Below are 14,595 nucleotides of genomic sequence, written 5' to 3' on the forward strand. Positions count from 1 at the left end.
GTGGCTGGTCCTATCTGGGTAGTGTGTACAGCCGTGATCATCCGTCTCCTGCTGTGCGTCTCTGGTGGCCGTCCCCACTAGTGTCCTACGTGTGCGTAGCCGACCCCCCCAGGCGGGCACTGCGCGTGCGCGACCGGCCCACGGTCCGGGAGGTTGGACCCACCCGCGCGCTCGCCATCGCCCCTTTAAGAGCGGCGCCCGCCGGCGGAGGGGAGGTGGCGGGCGGGGGCGCGCGCGGCGGGAGGAGGGGGCGCGCGCTTCCCGGAACAGCCCGCGCAGAAGGAGAGAGGAAGAAAATAAACCCGCAGCTGAAGCTGGAGCTGCCGCCGCCCCCGCCGCCGCCGTGTGGAGCTCCCCCGCGCGGATGATGCCCGCGGTGCCGGCGCGGGGCTCCGGGCAGTGAGGCCCGGGGCGCGGGGTAACTATGGCTACGGCGAGCGCGGCCAGTAGCGCCGCCTGACAGGTGTGGGCCCCGGCGGCGGCGGCTCTGAGCAGCATGTACGCCAAGGGGGCCAAGGGCTCGGCCGTGCCCTCCGACAGCCAGGCCCGCGAGAAGTGAGTCGGGGGCCGGGGGCGGGGCTCGGCAGCCGCGCGGCTTCCGTGGGCCCCAACGCCGGCGGGCACCTCCCGGGGCACGTGGGCGCGGGGTGCCGGGTGTGCGGGTCCCGAGCACGATCGAGGGGCCGCGAGATTTGCAGGGGCGCGCGAGACCCAAGGGGTGCGAGATTTGCGGGGCCGCTCGAGACCCGAGGGGTCCGAAGGGTCGTGAGATCTGGGAGCGCGCGAGACCCAAGGGGTGTAAGAGGCTTAAAGGGTCGCGAGACTTGCGGGGGCGCGCGAGACCCGAGGGGAGCGAGATTTGCGGGGACGCGCGAGACCCGGGGGACTCGAGGGGTCGCGAGATCTGTGGGAGCGCGCTAGACCCAAGGGGCGTAAGGGGCATAAGGGGTCGCGAGATTTGAGGGGGTACTTGAGACCCGGAGGCGTGAGGGGCACAGGGAGTTGTGAGGTTTGAGGGGGCGCATGATACCCTAGGGGTCGTGGAGTTGAAGGGGCGTGAGATTTGAGGGGGCGCGCGATACTCGTAAGGGGCTCGAGGGGTCGGGAGATTGGCGGGGATGCGTGGGACTCGAGGACGCGAGGTTTGAGGGGGCGCACGAGATCCCAGTGGGACTCCAGGGTCGCAAGACCTCCCTGACAGTCAGTCGGTGGAGACTTGGGTGAATGAGGTTGTATGTGTGGGCGCGGCTTGAGATCCCCACCGCTTCCCGGATCCTCCAGGGGAGTTTCCGGGGGCGGGTGAGACTGGCCTCTCTGGACCCCTCTCCTCTCAGAAAGAGCTTGAGAGAGAAGAGGAGGACCTGAGGGGTGCCGGTCCCAGCCCCGCGTGGCCACTTGTCTGCTGGGCAGCTGGATGGAGCCCTTGAGGAGGCCACAGGGCTCAGTCCTGGGGCGGAGCCCAGAAGAGCCCCTTCTTATTCTGGGTGTCATGCTGGACTGTGGGTACCAGGTTGATAGGCAGACAGGTAAGGTAGCTAACACCCAGACCCTGCTGGTTGAGGCTGGGGCACTCAGAAGTGGAAGCTCGGTCTGGGGCGGGGAGGCATTCTGAAGCGGGCACTGTCACTTACCTGCTCAGCGGCTGACGGTGAGGGCGTGCCCCTTGCCCAGGCTCACTTTCCTGAGAAATGCAAAGGTAATAACAGTGCTATCTCTTAGGATTGGGGAGGATTTGAAAGGTGCTGGAAGCTGTGACCTTCCCACAGCAAGGGCACCCAGGGGCTTGCAGTATTGTTAAAGTGCCAGGAAAAGGGGCCTGCAGGAGGGAAGGCTTTTGATGGCTGATGGCCAATGGCCAATTCCCAGGCTCCTAAGAAGTCCAGACGTGTAGAGTGGCCTTGTTAGGAAAGAGGCTGCCAAAGCGGAGAGGAGGCTGGCTTGCTCTGGAGGAGCCCGGTGGTGACGCTCCCCGAGGGCCAGGCCAGGCGTGAAGGCTGCAACGTCCGGGCAGTAAAGAGGAGCCCTGGATGTGGGTTTACTGTACCCTTCTCTTGTCCTGCTTCTTCTGCCTGGTCTGACAATGGGATCTCCCTCTTGTTCTCAAGGACAAGTGTCCATTGTCTACCCAGCTGTGGGGTCATTTTGGAGAAGAGATCCTTCTGGTTAGAAGATGTTAGGAAGATAACTTTTTTCCAGGCCTCCCTTGCCCGTCTGTTATGAGATTGGGCTCCAAGTCCAAGCACCCTTAAGCACGAAGACTTTTTGAAACTGGCACGTGGCTCCTGCCTCAGTTGGAATCAGGGTGTGTCTGGCTTAGGCACCCCACCCTTGGGGATCCTGGCGAGTGCCTGGCCATCCTCTTATCCTGGTTTCTGGGTCTGGGGGCGACCACTCACCCAGAGGGAATAGTTCACTTCTTCAGCAGATGTGTCCTGGTCTGGGTCTGGGGTGGAGTGTGGTGGTTGGGAAGGCAGGTCCCGGCCCTGAAGAATCCCACATCCTAACAGGGAGGCAGGTGTCAAGTTACTTGGACAAACGGATGGGAAGACAAGCGGAGGGATATCAAGATATTCTATGAAGAAAGCAAAATAAAAAAGTGGGTGATAGTGAAGTATGAGGGGGTTGTCACGTGTGCAGAGACGTGGAGAAAGAACAGGCGGCAGAGGGCACAGCAAGTGCAAAGGCCCTGGGGTGAGGCCTGGCCAAGGAGCTGGGGCTGTTGCCCTGGGTGGGGGAAGAGCAGCCCACCAGGGCACCACGTGGGCCAGAGAGGCTTGTGAGTGTGAAAGTGCACTCTGGCTCCCCTGTGGAGTGGGGCTTACCAGGGGGCCTGGAGTAGAGGACAGGGACCTGGGGGAGGTGGGCACAATCTGGGTGAGATCTGATGATGGCAGCTTAGGTGTGGAGATCAGAGAAGAGAGAATCAGAGGTTTGAGCTGTGGGTGGTGGGGTTGGGAGTTGGGTTTTGATCCTGTCAGACCTCCCAGGAGAGATTTGAGTCTTTGAACCTGGCCTCTTCTCTTGGCCAGGTCTGGAGAGGGGATTATCTGAAGCTTGGCCCCTCTCCCCATCATCCCCTCACTCCCTAACCAGGCCCAGCAGAGGATCTCCAAGGGTGGGGCAATCTGCAGAATCCACCCCCCCATACCACCTGTGGAGGCTGAAGATGCCATCACGTCTCATGTTCTCCAGTTCACTTTTTGGCTAGAGCCATCCTGTACTCATTCGTTTCTTGTGGAGGGTCCTGGATGAGCACTGATTGGGAGATGGGGTTCTGCTGCTAAAGAAAGTTTGGAAAATACCAGATACTTGCATCCCCCATTTCACCAAAGGGGATGCCTGGGCCTGGAGAGGAACCAAGCTCACAGCTTCTGGGCACGAGGAGCACTAGAGTGGCTGGCTGGCTGCTCTGAGCCTTAGTTTCCCCATCTGAAATGCAGCCTGCTGGTCTTGCAGTATTCTCACAAGGACTAGGTGAGAGGCTGCAGGCAGAGCTCCCCCAGCAGGCGCTCACCAACAGAGCCACTTCCTGCCTCTGGGCCTCGGTTTCCTCCTCTGAAATGGGGTTTTGGGGTTGCACTGCTTAGGTCCTCGGCTCTCCAGGACTTTGTTTTCCTCTCTTTCCTTCTCCTGAGCCCCTCTGGCTCCCATCGCAACATGGGGTCTGCGCCAGACTGCCCCAGAAACAGACCAAACACCTGCTGATACGCTGATGGCAGGTCCCTGCCCTCAGAGGTACATAACAAAATCTAGAGGAGGAGAGGGAGGCTGGGGTCCCAGTGGGCTGCCTACAGCAAAACGTCGCCTCTTCTGTAAGTTGTAAACTATCCGAGCCTGTGGGAAAGCCCAGGAGTAACTGCCATCCAGAACTAACTAGTGCTTCTATTTGCTAGTTGGTTTTGGGTCAATTAGGGATGAAGGTGACAGGGAGAATTGGAGTTCTCTTAGCATCGCTCCCCTTTGGCTCCAGAGGCTCTGCCTTTGTGAATTGGGGGGAGAGGTCTAAACATCTGCTGCGTGTATATATGCTTGAGCACTAAGTGCTGCCGTGTGGGTTGAGAACAGTTCCATAAATGACAACCATGGTCAGTGTTACTGGGCAGCTAGGGTTTTTCTCCTGGGGTTGGTTTTGAGACAGCACATAGCTCAGCAGGTGAGTCACCTTGTGTCTGTCCTGCTTCCAGGTGTGGCCATAGGCATCCTTGTTGGGGTGGGGGGGTGGCACGGGTAAGAAGTTCTTGAGGAAGGAACCCCTGAGCTAAGTCCTGGAGGCTGAGCAGAGCCAGTGGACACGGGAGCGTCTGCGGAAGGGCTTGAGAAGAGGAAGCATCTGGGGAGGGAACTGGAGGAGGGGGAAGGCCAGGGTGGAATTTGTGAGGGGGGAGGTTCTCACTGGCCACTTGTTAGGAGAAAAGCTGTCAGCAGCAGAGGCTGCCAGGTGGCTGGCAAGGAGGGTGGCCATCACCTTGGAAAGAGATGGCTGAAGGCCTGGCCTTGAGGGTGGCAGAGGGGAAGGAGGAAATGTATGGGTTGGGGAGTCTTTGGGGGCATCAGTGGGATCTGGCTGGTGGATTAGACCCGGTGCGGGTGGTGGTGACCCAAGGCTGTGATTAGCGGGCCTCTCCCCAGCAGCGTGTGCATCCAGGGGCTTTAAGGGGTTGGAGGGCACCCGGCAGGGCGCATCCCTTACTATAATTCCTGGTAATTACGGTAATTCTTGATAATTACTATGATAGTGCTGCATTTTAGTTCACGTGGCTCTAACACCCCATTATGTTACCACTTACCTGCATAGTCCATGTGTGCTGCTCCTTGTAAGCACTCCAGGGATGGGCACCCCATATCCTCCAGGTCACTGTTTCTGTTGGGGGGAGGGCCTCGCTGGGGCTGCCCCATGTTCCTTGCCACCCACCTGTCCTCTGGCGGCAGGAGCCCGTCTCATGGGCAGGCTCTTCGTTCTGCAGGTCACTGGTTACACCGGGCTTTGGATCCAGAGTACAGTTCTTCCCTGTAACCGAACTCAGAGCCTGGATGGTGATCCCCAGGCCGGAAGTGCTCCCTGAAGGTCCTAAAGCAACCTGACAAAACATCCCAGCTTCAAAACTTTTCACCGAAAATAAAAAAACAGCCCAGAATTCCTCCCTGAGACTCCCTCCTGTTAAAAATTAAAATACTAACACGTCAGAGAAGTCAGCGACACCAAGAACCTTCTCTGGCTTCTCTTTGCTCTTGGGAGAAACCCCCCAAATCCTTAACATCAAAATAGTAAGTGCTGACCTTTATCAGTGGTCACGCACCTCCTCGGTTAGTCTTCCGGGTATCTCAGGAGGGTGCCCTATGGCTGCGGCCACAAGTGGGGGGGTCCTACACTTGTGAGCTCAGCAGGGAGGGAAAGAGACCAAATCCCTACCTCCTAGCTACTTTCCAGTGGGCGCTGCAGGCAGTGAGCAGACATGTCAGGTGGGGAGACATAAGGCGAGGGTCAGGGCAGGGGTTAGGTGTGACAGGGAAGCCTCTGACAGGTGACACTGGAGCCACACATCTTCAGGTGGAAGTGCCCCAGGTGGGGGGACAACCTGTGCAAAGGCCTTGGGGTGGAGGGTGGCCAGTGTGTGTGTCAGGACCCTGGAGAGTCTGAGTGAGAAGTGCTGTGGGATGTGTATCTAGACTCTAGGGGCTGGGAGAGAGCGGCCATTGGAGGGGGGCCCTATCAAAATCCCAGTAAGAGAGGCAGTGGCCTGGACCCGGTGTGTGATGGAGATGGCAGGACAGAGAGCTTTTCCCTTAAGGTGTGACCCTAAATTCAGTAAGTGCGGTGATCTGGGACAGAATGTGCCACGTTTCTGTGAGTCAAGGCCAGACCACCCAGGCTGGACCACACGGGGAGGGGGGAGGAAGGAGTTGGGGTGGGGCACATCAAGGCTGAGCCTTTAGTTGCCAGGTAGACTGGACCCCAAGTTAGAGTTATAGGAAGCCAGGGTGGGGCACCCTGTGGGCAGCGACGTGAAGATGTCATTAGAATAGGAGGGAGGACCTGTGTCCTGGGTCAGATGCCACCACTGGGTAGTCCAGAGATGGGGCAGATGGAGAAGGACCCTGTGGACTTGGTGGACGTGGTGGGACCACGGGCCACTACTTCAAGAGGCCCAGGGAGTCCTGAGGAGAGCCTTCTGCCCCGGGGGGTGGCCAGCATACAGCCCGTGTCCTCCCCCCATCCTGGAGCCCCCACCTCCTCTTGCTCCCTGTCTCCAGGCATCTTCTCCCCCAGCCTTTCCTGCTCCCTGCACTGACCCCCAAAGTGGGCAGGGGCCTAGCCAGATCCTTCTCAGCCTCTGTCTTTGCCCAGAGGGTAGGGCGGTGAGCAGGCTTGGGCTATTCACATCCATTCCTGGACCTCAGCAGTTGCTCAGCCTGGCCAGTTCCTACACATCCATTAACACCCAGCCTTCCTCGGCAGGCAAGCCTGGGAGCGAGGGAGGTGCCGGCCCTCGCGCGTATGGCTCAGGGTGCCTGCTGGGATACAGTCCCAAGTGATGCCCAGGAGCCCTTTCTCCGTGCAGAAGGCATCCCTGGGGCCAGGGCTGCACTGGCACCTTGGCATCAGCAGGATGGGGCTAGGACTTGGCCCATGAGAGGGCGTTGAACTGACCAGAATTTGGCCTGGAAGTGGGGGGTCGGGGCTGCTGGCATTGTTGCCTAGAGGAGGGGCCCGCAGGCTGGGTGTTGATGCATGTGTAGGAGTTGGCCAGGCTGAGCAACTGGTGAGACGACCATCTCCTGTGAGAGGTGGAGGAGATGGGGGCTAGGGGACCTGGTGGGGGGGCAGTGAGTGAGGCTGGGGGTGGGTGAGAGGAGCGCTCACTGCGGGCCCTCTGCCCTTCGTCTCCACCTGTGCACAAGAAGGCAGGTGCCTGGCTTGAGAGCCCCTCCAAGGGACCCTTGGAGGGGTTCAAGGCTGACTTGATTCCAAGCCTCCTGAGAGCCTGAGCTACCCGTGCCCCACCCTTAGGTTGGCGCTGTATGTGTACGAGTACCTGCTGCACGTTGGTGCCCAGAAGTCTGCCCAGACCTTTCTGTCCGAGGTAAGCTGGCCTGGTCTTTCTCCCACACCCAGGGTCCTCTCCTCTCAGTTTCTCTCGGGGCTCCAGTGGTGGATGGCCCCTCTGGCCAGCCCTGGTAACAGGGCTGGGGTGGGTCAGGGCCAGTGGCTGGCATACATGCATCTGTCCATCCATCTGAGCATCTGACGCCTGCTGTTCTGCCCCTGTGTGGTCACTTGGTGCCCCCTCCTGGCCCCCTGGCTCTGGTCCATTGGTTCCCTGCCCTGTGTTCCCTGCCTGAGGTGGGGCTGGGTTGGACGGCCAGTGGCCCCTCACCTGCCTTCCCTCCTCTCTGCAGATCCGATGGGAGAAGAACATCACGCTGGGGGAGCCCCCGGGCTTCCTGCATTCCTGGTGGTGGTGCGTGCGGGGCTGGCGTGGGCAGGCCATGGAGGGGGCTCAGTGGGGGCTTGTGGGGAAACCATCGTCCCCCCTGCTGCCCACAGCGTGTTCTGGGACTTGTACTGTGCAGCACCTGATCGCAGAGAGGCGTGTGAGCACTCCAGTGAGGCCAGAGCCTTCCAGGATTACGTGAGTCCCACCCCAGGGCCAGGTGTGGGCAGGGGGCAGGGGCCTGGGGGCCTGCATGGCCTCGGCTTGGCTTAGGTGGGCCGGGCACTGGGGCCCTGTGCCCTCTGCTGGGCCCAGGGTCACTCACAGGGTGGGGGAGGCTCATTCCACTGCTCCACACCCCCCACACTTGACTCCGGCGCTGGCCTCAGCCCCTCCTCCTCCCCTACACGAGCCCCATGGTCCAGGGTAGACAGACTGCAGCTTCTGCCTCCACCACCACCTGTCCCTCGCCACCGCAGCCTTTCTAAGCCTCCTGAGGTGGAAGCCTGGCCAGGGTGCTGGGGGGGGGGTGGCTAACAGCACCTGGGACACTTCCTGACATGCTCTGTGACTGGGGTTGCTGACTCACCACTTTGGCCTCAGTTTCCCTTCTGGTTGGGGGGGGGGCATCAGGCCTGTCTGGAGAGGAGCAGGGATGAGGGTGACATAAGGGGCACGGTGGCATCTTGTCAGGGGAACAGATGGCAGCCCCCTGCCTTTATTCTCTTTCCCCTGGTTCCTCAGAGGTGGAGTGCAGGTCAGGGAGGACTTGTCCCTACACCCTTCCAGGCTGTGGGCCCCAGGGGGAAGCAGCGGCTCCACCGGCTTCTGGGGGAGTCGCAGCTTCAGGCGAGTTCCCCCTTCCCCCCCTCCTCTGCTTCAGCTGGTGCCCTCAACGCCTTCCCCTCCGGCCTCCCAGGGCCTGGCCACCACCACTGCAGTGGCACCTGAGCGTAGGCCCCTGCAAGGCCAGGGTGCAGCCACAAGGGGTGGGGGTTCACTTCATCCCTGAAACCGCCCCACGCACGCTGTACACTCGTGTATGGGAGCCGGGTTCCCCACTCTTTGCCCCCATCAGGTTCCACTGTGCCTTTGCTATCCCTGTGTCCCGGTCCCGCCAGAACTGGGGCCCAGGGGTGTCGAGCAGTGCGCGTGCGTTACGCCGCGTGGGCCTCTCGGTTGTCCCTGGGGCCGTTCCCCGCCCGGGTCTGGCGGCCTCTCCCGGCGCCTCCCGGGAGGGCGGGGTGCGCAAGCTCCAAGTGGGCGTGAACGCGGTTCCCGCCGCACGCCGGTTACCATGGCAGCGGGGCGCATCCGGGGAGTTGGCGCAGGCACAGAGGGCCGGGGGCGAGCTGGGTGACGGGTCCGTAAGGCCGTCGCTCTTGCTGGGGGCGCCTTGCCCAACTCCCTCGCCCTCTCAAGGGGGCTCCGGCCGCTCCTCCCTGCTCTGGGCCACCACAACGTCTCCAGGAAACGCCACTGCGCCCAGCCCATCGTCATGGCAACGCGGGCTGGGCGACTTTGGGTGGATGATTGACATGGAGGGGTCCAGCTTAGGCCTCTCGCAAGGGAGGTTGAGCCAGCTGTGCATTAACTCTTCAGGGCCTAGAGTTGGGGACCCACAGGGATGAGGGGTACCCCACCTTCCCCCCACCCCCACACCTCGTGGTCCGGATCCTGGCACGCAGCCTCTCCCACCTCCGCCCTCCCCGACCAGGAAACGCTCTGGCGCCTGCTGTGGCTCGAAAGGGGGCTGCTCCCCTCACCCCACCCTCCCTATGGGTCAGGCCGTACAGAGTGGACAGTCCCAGGGCTCAGAGGTGTCCCCCTTAAACCACTGAGGCAGGCGCCTGCCAGAGTAGCTGCTCCAAGACATGGGGCTGTGTGTGTGTGAGAGGGAGTGAGGTGGAGGGGGGAACCCCCGCAGTTGGGTGGGGGTGCTGAAAGCTTTGTCCTCCCACGCCCAGGGTTGCCTGGGGTTCCAGATGACTTGTGCTGGGAGTGCTCTCAGCCACCGTAAGCCTGGGGAGGTCCCCACCGGTACCCCCAGCTTGGGACTTGAGCAGGAGTCTTTAGAGGCTGACCTTTGAGAAGGAGCAGGAAGGGCTCCAGGCTGCAGTCCCGCTGAGGGAGCGGCCCGCTGAGGGAGCCGCGGTCTCCAAGGGCCCCTTGTTCCTCTCCTGTAGGACAGGAAGTGCTGTGTGACAGTGGGCAAGTGCTTAACCCCTGTGAACCCAAGTGGCAGCAGTTCCAGAAATTATGAGCATCCCTGACTTGCACTAGCCCGAGGGACAGCGCTAACCAGGACAGACTGTGCTTCCTCCTGGGGCCTAGTGGGGGAGGACAGGTGACGCAGACAGACAGGAGTTGAGGGGCCCTCAGAAGTACTCTCTCAGTGCCCTTCCCTATCCTTTGATGTGACCCCTCTGCCCTGTAGACCAGTCCTCCATCCTCCCTACCCCCTGCTGTGAGCCCCAAAGGCTGATCCCTGAGACTTCAACGGACCAGAGGAGGTGACCTGTCAGCCTGCCCCCTGCCAGCTCTGGGCCTGCCACCTGCATCTCTGCCCTTGGCCCACATGGGAATGCCCCTATGGCACCTGGCTTTCTCCCCTTCTCCATCTGAAGAGAGGTTAGGGACATGGAGACCACAGCCCAGGAGTCCTGCTCTTTCTACCCTTCCTCCTGAGGGCAAGGCGCCTGGAGGGCTGAGAGAGTGGTCTGTGCAGGAGCTCCATGGGAGAGCCCTGGGGAGGGAGGTTCATCTTAAAGCTGCCCACTTATCTTTTGTGTTTTTATTTGGGGTGTATTTCTGTAGAGCTAGGGGTCCAGCTAAGTGAGCTTCCTTGCCAATCAGTAGGACACCAGGTGGGTTGGGAAGGACTCAGGGTGGGGGATTGTGCCCCCACCTGTAGGAGGTTGGATTCAGTTGGGAAGAACCAGGCTGTGCTGGAAGGCTGAATGCACACCAGGCCTGGGTGGTTGGCATTTTCAGAGCCCCATAATCCTCAGGCTCAGGGCTCTGGGGCCTTCTTCCTGGGCTGTGGGCTCAGCCCAGCTGGGTCCTGACCACCTTCAGGATCCCAAGTGCAGCAGCAAGGACGTAGAGCTCCTGCTGAGGCCACCCAGTGAATCTGACTGTGGCCATGACAGGGTTGTTAAACAGGTGGGAACGGGTGGGGAGCAGCTGCTCTGCCACCTAGGGGACCCTCCAGGCATCCTCCATGCGTGGACAGAGGATCAAGTGGCCTGGGTTCTCTTTTCTGTGGGACAAGCTGCTTGTGGAGAGGAGAGAACTCTGAGGCAGGAAGTGGCCTGACCCTGCCCTCACCTCTCCCCCACCCCTGCAGAGCGCTGCAGCTGCCCCCAGCCCCGTGATGGGGACCATGGCCCCCAACGATGCAATGGCAGCAGGCCCTATGGCACCTGGCTTCTTCCAGGTATAGCCAGGACTGGGGCCCTTTGTCCCCCAAATCTGCGTGCGCATGTGTCAGAGGCTGAGAGTCGGGGGCAATGGCAGGGGTGGGGATCCCACGTCTGGAGAGCCCCTGAGGCAGGCAGGTTGGAGTTGGGGGGTAGGGTTGTAGGAGCAGTGGTGATGCGCATGACGGCCTTGGGGGGACTGGCGAGAGAAGGGCCCTAGGGCCTTGGCCCAGTGCAGGAGAGGGCGGGGTCTCTGCGCCCTTGACCTACGTGTGAGCGTGCCAGGGTACTTAGATCCGCAGAGCGTGGCTCTCTGAGCCACGGGTCCCGCCCATGACCCCTCCCATAGTGGGTACCCCCAGTCTTGGAAACGGGTGAGTGACTCACCCTCCCGCTTCTATGGCGTCCCCTCCTCTCCACCTCCGCTGGTCAGGCTCAGCAGGGCCCCAGAAAACAGTGGAGATTCGGGTGACTTCGCTCTTCTCAACCCACCTGGTTCTGTTCTCCTAGGGCCCACCGGGCTCCCAGCCGCCCCCCCACAACCTCAACACCCCCATGATGGGGCCTCACATTCAGGTAAGGACATGTGACGCCCCGCCCGCCCCCTGTCCCACGCACGCCCCTCCTCTCTGCACTTGCACGTACCGGGAGCTGGCGGGCTGCGGTTTGCTGGCTGGGCGTGGAGGAGGGGGCGAGCCAGGCTGGGGGCCCAGGCGCAGCAGGAACCGGCTAGCTTTGGGGGTAAGCGGGTGGGGGGAGGTGCTGACCCCGGCCCACCCTCTTCCAGCCCTTCATGTCACCGCGGTTCCCAGGGGGCCCCCGGCCCACCCTGCGGATGCCGAGTCAGGTGAGAGAGGGAAAACGGGAGGGAGGGGCAGGAGCTGGGCCAGGGTGGGGGCACCCACACTCAGTGCTGCCACGCCCCCTCCGCAGCCTCCCGTGGGCCTCCCCGGTTCCCAGCCCCTCCTCCCTGGCGCCATGGACCCCTCCCCGCGTGCTCAGGGTGAGTAGGGAAGCTCCAGCTGCTGTTCCCGCACCACCTCTTGACCCCAGCTCCAAGTGCCCGGTCTCTGTTGCCTCACCTTGCAGAGCCCCCCCCCCCCAGCGCGTGTCCACCTGAGGAGTGGTCCCGGCCTGAGCCCCTTGTTTCTGCCCCCACCGCAGGGCATCCGAGCATGGGCCCAATGCAGAGGGTGACTCCTCCACGGGGCATGGCCAGCGTTGGGCCCCAGGTAAGGAGTGGGCCCAGGTAGGGGGCTTACGGGGCTCACCCCCTGGGCTTGCATTCACGGCCTTTTCCCCTTCACAGAGCTATGGAGGTGGCATGCGGCCCCCACCCAATTCCCTCGGTGGCCCAGGCCTGCCGACAATGAACATGTAAGTCCCTAAGGGACCCTGGGAGTGTGCTGCTTGGGTTGGATCTGCACGATAGATATTGTTTATTCCACTGTTGGGTGGGGAAACTGAGGCCCATAGGCCAGGGAGTGCTGGGTTGGGATTTCCAGGTGGTTACCACTTAGCCAGTATCTGCTGCAGCTGGGGACCTGACTGGCCGCCGGTGGGACAGGGTGTGGTGGGGGTGCTGCCATGCCCATCCCCAGGTTCCCACCGTCTCTCATAGGGGCTCCGGAGTGCGTGGCCCTTGGGCCAGCCCCAGTGGCAACTCGGTGAGTCGGAGAATGGGGAGTGGAGGAGAGTGGGTTGGGTTAGGGATGTGGGGGTCCAGTGGGCGGACTGCTCACAGGTGCCCCTTTCCCTAGATCCCCTACTCCTCTTCCTCTCCGGGCAGCTACACGGTGAGTGGGGTGAGTGGGGTGGAGACTGGGTGACCTGACCTGGGGGCCAGGGGTTGTTGGGTGGCAGGTGGGGGCCCTTTCTCACGTTTTGTCTCCGTATGCAGGGACCCCCAGGAGGAGGTGGGCCCCCTGGAACACCCATCATGCCCAGCCCTGGAGGTACTAGGGCCTGGGCGGTGCTTGGGGAGGGGTGTGCATGGGGGAGGCCCCCTCTCATCCTGGCCCTCATGTATCGATTCCCCTAGACTCCACCAACTCCAGCGAGAACATGTACACCATCATGAACCCCATTGGGCCGAGCGCTGGCAGGGCTAATGTAAGTGGGGAGCTGCAGGTTGGTGGCTGCTGGAGGCGGTGGCCCAGCTGGCTTGGTGGACCCAGTCCCACGCCGCCCCTCTGCCCGCAGTTCCCGCTCGGCCCCGGCTCGGAGGGCCCCATGGCCGCAATGAGTGCGCTGGAACCTCATCACGTGAACGGATCCCTGGGTGAGTGGGCAGCCAGCGACCCATCCCCACCTCTGCCGCAGGCTGCTTCACGAACTTTGTGCGCCCCCTGGCGGCCTCCCCGCCCCTCCATGTGTTCCCTTGTCGGTGCGTCAGGGTCGCGCCCTGAGCCTCCTTGGGCAGCTCAGTGACACGGGATGCGCTGGGGGAGGGTCCAGTAACTAAACCGTGGGGACGCCTGGCTACCGGCACCGATCCCCCTTCGGGCCCTCCGCCTCGGAAGCCCAGCGGCTGGGCCGAGGGAGGGGGCGTGGCCGCGGGGGTGTTCGAGGAGGGGTCGGTGGATCCCGGGCTTGGGGGGCGGGCCCAGCGCAGGCGCGTCTGAGCCGCGTGTTCCCGTGTAAATGTCCACAGGCTCGGGCGACATGGACGGGTTGCCGAAGGTGAGGGGCCGCACTCGGGCGGGGTGGGGTTTCGGGGCGGGCCGCGTAGGGGTCCTGGCCAGCGGGTGAGGCGGGAGTCGCGTGCTGACACCGGCCGCCCCCAGAGTTCCCCGGGCGCCGTGGCCGGCTTGAGTACCGCCCCGGGCACCCCGCGGGACGACGGCGAGATGGCGGCTGCCGGGACCTTCCTGCACCCGTTCCCGAGCGAAAGCGTAAGCGACTGCGTCGACTCCCCCCCCGCGGCGGCGTCGGGCCGGAGGGGCCTGGCGGGCAGGCCCCGGCGGGGCGGCCGGGGGGCCAGAGCAAGACCGTGACCGCGGCGGGCCAGGTGGGGGGGCGGCCGCGGCATCCTTCCCCTTCCTTCCCCTCCCCCCACCCTGGTCTCACCGCCCCGCCTCCACCCCGCCCCCACCCTGGGACCCGCGCCCCAGGGCGGCCCCACGTCCCTAACTTCAACACCTTCCCCCCTCCCCACATCCGCCCCACCTTGTCCCTTCTCCCCGGGGGGCGGGTCCCAGTCTAGGCGTGAGCTGAGCCCGCCCCGCGCGCCACCCCGTCTCTCCGCAGTACTCGCCCGGGATGACCATGAGCGTGTGACGGGGGAGCAGCCCCCTGCCCACTGCCGGCCTTGGCCTCTGCTCGGAGTCCCTGCCCAGGGCCAAGGGCCAGGGGCTCGGGTAGTCTGCAGGGGTAGGGTCTGAGGTCACACCTCGGGCAACTGGACTCCTGGTCAAGGCTTGGAGGCCCCACACGAAAGACTCTCATTTTATAAAAAACGCAAGGACCTCAGAGAGGCTCTTTCTTGTACGGGCCCTTCCCCCCATTTCTATTTTGTCCTGGGGTACTCCTGGGAGGGAACTTCCTTTCTTCCCCTGGGCAGCAGGGGGTGGATCCCATCAATAAATGTAATTTGTTTTGTTTTTGGTATCTGGTCTCAGATTTCTTGGCCTATAGCCACACCCTCCACCCCAAGGTCTCAGCCCCACCTTTTAGGCAGAGGCCCTGCGGGTTCTGGAAGGTCCCTAAGGGTTGAGGCAACAGTTTTGATGGATAAGTAG

The 14,595-nt window shown here is 62.6% G+C and overlaps 1 protein-coding gene across 9 annotated transcripts; it reads left to right on the forward strand.

Moving 5' to 3' along the window:
• The first annotated feature begins 135 nt into the window (after positions 1-135).
• On the forward strand, positions 136-14,464 carry SSBP4 (single stranded DNA binding protein 4). 9 transcript variants are annotated; one of them, XM_033134970.1, is made up of 18 exons: positions 136-555; positions 7,010-7,082; positions 7,399-7,460; positions 7,573-7,631; positions 10,783-10,872; positions 11,366-11,431; positions 11,643-11,702; positions 11,789-11,858; positions 12,020-12,087; positions 12,165-12,232; positions 12,477-12,522; positions 12,616-12,651; positions 12,756-12,810; positions 12,897-12,967; positions 13,058-13,136; positions 13,509-13,537; positions 13,642-13,865; positions 14,105-14,464. In XM_033134970.1, exons 2-17 carry the CDS (start codon positions 7,021-7,023, stop codon positions 13,849-13,851), a joined length of 1,131 nt encoding a protein of 376 aa, XP_032990861.1. In that variant the 5' UTR covers positions 136-555; positions 7,010-7,020; the 3' UTR covers positions 13,852-13,865; positions 14,105-14,464. The 9 variants fall into 9 exon arrangements, with proteins under 9 accessions (XP_032990861.1, XP_032990858.1, XP_032990866.1 ...); XM_033134966.1 differs by having other exon boundaries at positions 139-555; positions 7,547-7,631; XM_033134968.1 differs by having other exon boundaries at positions 141-555; positions 7,547-7,631; positions 13,642-13,749.
• Positions 14,465-14,595: the final 131 nt, after the last annotated feature.

The sequence above is a fragment of the Rhinolophus ferrumequinum genome, chromosome 18 (assembly GCF_004115265.2).
Source record: "Rhinolophus ferrumequinum isolate MPI-CBG mRhiFer1 chromosome 18, mRhiFer1_v1.p, whole genome shotgun sequence".
NCBI lineage: Eukaryota > Metazoa > Chordata > Mammalia > Chiroptera > Rhinolophidae > Rhinolophus > Rhinolophus ferrumequinum.